The 3,785-nt window shown below is 36.6% G+C and overlaps 1 protein-coding gene across 1 annotated transcript in view; it reads left to right on the plus strand.

The window, feature by feature from the left end:
* The first annotated feature begins 864 nt into the window (after positions 1 to 864).
* LOC136374972 (probable ATP-dependent RNA helicase DDX10) overlaps positions 865 to 3,785 on the plus strand; it is a 3,643-nt gene continuing 722 nt past the window's right edge. The window contains exons 1-4 of the mRNA XM_066340333.1: positions 865 to 922; positions 1,169 to 1,299; positions 2,940 to 3,098; positions 3,546 to 3,666. Of these exons, the coding sequence (XP_066196430.1) occupies positions 865 to 922; positions 1,169 to 1,299; positions 2,940 to 3,098; positions 3,546 to 3,666 (469 nt within the window). The remainder of the gene's footprint in view (positions 923 to 1,168; positions 1,300 to 2,939; positions 3,099 to 3,545; positions 3,667 to 3,785) is intronic.

A 3,785-nucleotide genomic window follows, 5' to 3' on the forward strand; every position in this document is an offset into this window, starting at 1 on the left:
TTTTTTCTTTTTTTTTTTTTTTCTTTTTTTTTTTCTTTTTTTTTTTTTTCTTGAGTGTTGTGGGGTTTTTTTTGTCCTGCTACTGTTAATTGTGAACTTTGCTGGTGAAAACTCTTCACATCTGCTAGAACAGCAGGAAAATACTACATTTTTCCCAAGAGCTCTACTTGACACCTCATCTTTGTAAATCATTGAGCAAACACATGGACTCAAACACATTTTATTGGGGACTCTGTTTTTGTATATAATTAACAGCTCTCAAATATGGGTGCATACAGAGAACGAAGTTAGTAGGTGTCAGGACAATAAACTACTTTTTTACTATTTTTTAACCCTGTAGGACAGCTCTAAAAAATTTAAATACACCAAGTGCTAGAGGGGTTGGGGAATCTGGTGAGTCTCTGGACATAGGTGAGCTCTTCTTTTCCCAGTCAGAGTAGATGTAATATTGCTGCAGCTCTGGGTGCCCAAATATACGCTGCAGCAAGGATGAGATATATTCCCAGTAGATCCCTGCTGGGATCTGAAAACACAGATCTGAAAAGGACATCTGGGCTCTAGTAAGGTATGTGAGGTATGTGTCTCCTGAGGTCCTCTTCGTCTAAATTGCTCTGTGATTCATGGTGGTCTGAGCTTTAAATTGTGCTATTAGCCTGCATTATTCAAGCATATTATTCTTACCAAAATCGTTTATAGTAAATCAGTGGTTTAGATTAGGTCAAACTAGTATAGTTTGCCTGACTAGCTAACTGAATCATGTTATACTGAACTACTACATGTTAACACCAACTTGTAGAATGCTCTTACACTTCCTTTCTTATGTTAGGATTGTAAGCATTGATTAAAATTAGTTTGTTCAGATAAATGCAAGTGAAATACAAAGATTTTTCAGATTTTTCCATTGTCAAGAAAACCCTTAAAGGTGAGTATAGAACTTTTCTTTGGAAAATAATAAAGGTAAAGGGGAATACATTGTTTATCTGCATCTGCATTTTTTTTTTTTCTTTAAACTAAATTTTAGGTAAGTGTTGCCATATACAGCATTTTCTAAACAGAGCAATGCATTTGTGGCCCAGACAAAATTAAATAGTTTTTTTTCTTTCTTCTGTTTTTTTGTTCCTCTTGCCCTTCCACTCTCTCTCTTCTCTTCCCACCCTGCCAATACCAGGACTGCAGGAAGCTCAGTATCGTTTGGTCACAGAGATACAGAGGCAAACCATAGGTTTGGCTTTACAAGGTAAAGATGTACTTGGAGCTGCAAAGACTGGATCGGGCAAAACGTTGGCTTTTATTGTTCCAGTAAGTAATTTACATCCTTCTGTTTCTACTCAAACCAAGTCATCTGTGAAATATTGATGTCAGTCAGCTTACAATAGTAGATCCTGAGAGAAAAGATAAAATTCAACTGATCTGAGTGTTTCAGGAAAGCCAAGATACTTAGAGATTGAATAAAGCTGCATGAGCTTCTGGAAGAAGTATATCTTTTGTGCCAGGAATATTGTATGATTTAAAAGTTTCATTTTCATCTTACCTTAGTAGGCCCTGTGTGATTTAGGAGGTGCTTCGTTTTTCTCTCAGTAATGTTTTTCTGGTGCAACTCTAGTTGTCCAATTTTTCTGGCAGTTGAAAACTAGGTGTATGAAACAGAACAGTGGATTTTCAGTTCCTTAGATTTTTTAGATGACTGGTTTTCACTCCTTTAAAATGTTAAAATTTGAGCATTATATAACAAAATTAACCTTAGTGATTGTGGACTTCTGTCAACTCCTTAGAAATTCGCTTCTAAGTACAAGCAGAATAGTGGGATGAAAAACCCCAATATGAATGTACATATCTGACAGTTTTACTCAAAGCATCATAATCTGCATTTCATTTCTTCAGTTTGAAAGTATAATTGAGACATGTGCTTGAAGTGCGTATATAAGTGGATACAAACACCAAAGGAGATAAATATTTTTTATGGGGTTTGTCTGTGTTAAACATTACTTGCATTTTGTAAACATAAATTTCTTTGGAGCCTATTTCATCAGTAACTGTGATAACAGTAGTAGGTGCTTTGAATACCTTCTCTAGTAAAGAAGATTTATGCTTTATGCTGCTTTTTTTAAAGAAAGTCTTATTAGTAGAGGATAAGAAAAGGATGTGGGTGGCTTCAAAAGTCTTGTGAATTTGAGAAACAAGTGAGATGACTCTCTTATTTAAGAGTAGAAGTACTTTGTTTTACAAACCTTATTTTAAACAGTTTTAGAGAAGAGGGCTAAGAGAGGAGCTAAAGAGCTGAGGAGTAGAAAAAAATTAATTGTGCAAATATGCTTACCAGCTTTTCAGTATTTCAGAAGTCTTCAGATATTCATACCTGTAAAGTCCTTGTGCTTAGGATTAGCTGACTAATACACTGTTTTCTGCAGTATGAATTCATAAGAGGAGGAATAATCCTGTTGTGAGCTGTATGGCAAGTTCAGTTGGAATGCTCTGTGTGGATAATACTGCTTCAAGTCTATAAGCCAGAATTAAAGTTTCAATAATTAACATTCTTCTAGGTGCTCATTCTGTTCCTGGTTGCCACAAAACCTTATGAGCAGGGAAATTTCTTGTATTTTTCTACACTGATTCCTATTATCATAAAAATGGCCTAATTTCGAGAATTCAGCAGAGTAGGATTAATTGTGCAGTGAAGTGTTTATGATTTTTCCACCCATTACTATCTGTCATTGGTTGGTACTGGAGAATTTTGCTACAGCAAGTGTCATTACCGTTGATTACAATTTATATATCATGAAACTGTGTGAAATGTGCATTGCTTCTTGGTGTCATTATTTTAATTAACATGTCTTCATCTTTTTTTTTTTTTTTTTTTTTAATGACAATTTGTTTCCAGTTTGTTGTTGCACATTTTCCTTCTGAGATTTTTGTGGTGATAACATGGTAATTTCTTTCAGGCTTTGGAGCTCCTGTATCGCCAGCAGTGGACTTCAGCTGATGGCCTGGGCGTTTTGATAATATCGCCTACCCGGGAGCTGGCGTATCAAACCTTCAAGGTTCTGCGTAAAGTGGGGAAGAATCATGAGTTCTCAGCTGGCCTTGTCATTGGAGGAAAGGTGTGTGTCCTCTCTCTTGGAGTTTAGTGTAACTGAGTGCTGTATCAAGTGCTAGTTTAGGAAGGAAACCCTGGGTTTGAAAAGTCGAGGAGGGGAGTAGTTAATGGGAACCTGTCAGTAACCCACTTATTTTCTTGTGTGTATTCTGTGTCTTTTGAAGCTTTTTGTAAGCATATTTAAAGTCTTTTCAGTGTCCATGACTGGATGGACCTTACTCCCAAGTCTTCCAGGACTATCCTGTTAATATAGACTGCTCTGAAATACTTTTTCCTCAAGCCACAGGTGTGAGCATGCTGAAGAAATGGTGGCATGTCTGTGGGAAGAGGAAAGGCTGCTCCTTGACTATTCTTTCTGAAAGCTGTTAATAGGTTAAACTGGCCTGACTGTCTCTGGTACTGGACTTGTAGTGTGAACAAGTAGAGCTAAGCTGGGTTAACTCCATTTCAGGATCTGAAGGAAGAGTCTGAAAGAATCCACCACATAAATATGCTGATTTGCACTCCAGGACGGCTTTTACAACACATGGATGAAACTTCATATTTCTATGCATCTGATCTGCAAATGTTGAGTAAGTTTTTTAAGTACTTGAAAGCACTCAGGAATATATTGTAGCAGCTCATAATTGTGTGCAGCACTTCCTTGCATGAAGAGTTTATTCTTGTCATGGTATGTAGATGAAATGGCATT

The sequence above is a fragment of the Sylvia atricapilla genome, chromosome 2 (genome assembly GCF_009819655.1).
Source record: "Sylvia atricapilla isolate bSylAtr1 chromosome 2, bSylAtr1.pri, whole genome shotgun sequence".
Lineage (NCBI taxonomy): Eukaryota > Metazoa > Chordata > Aves > Passeriformes > Sylviidae > Sylvia > Sylvia atricapilla.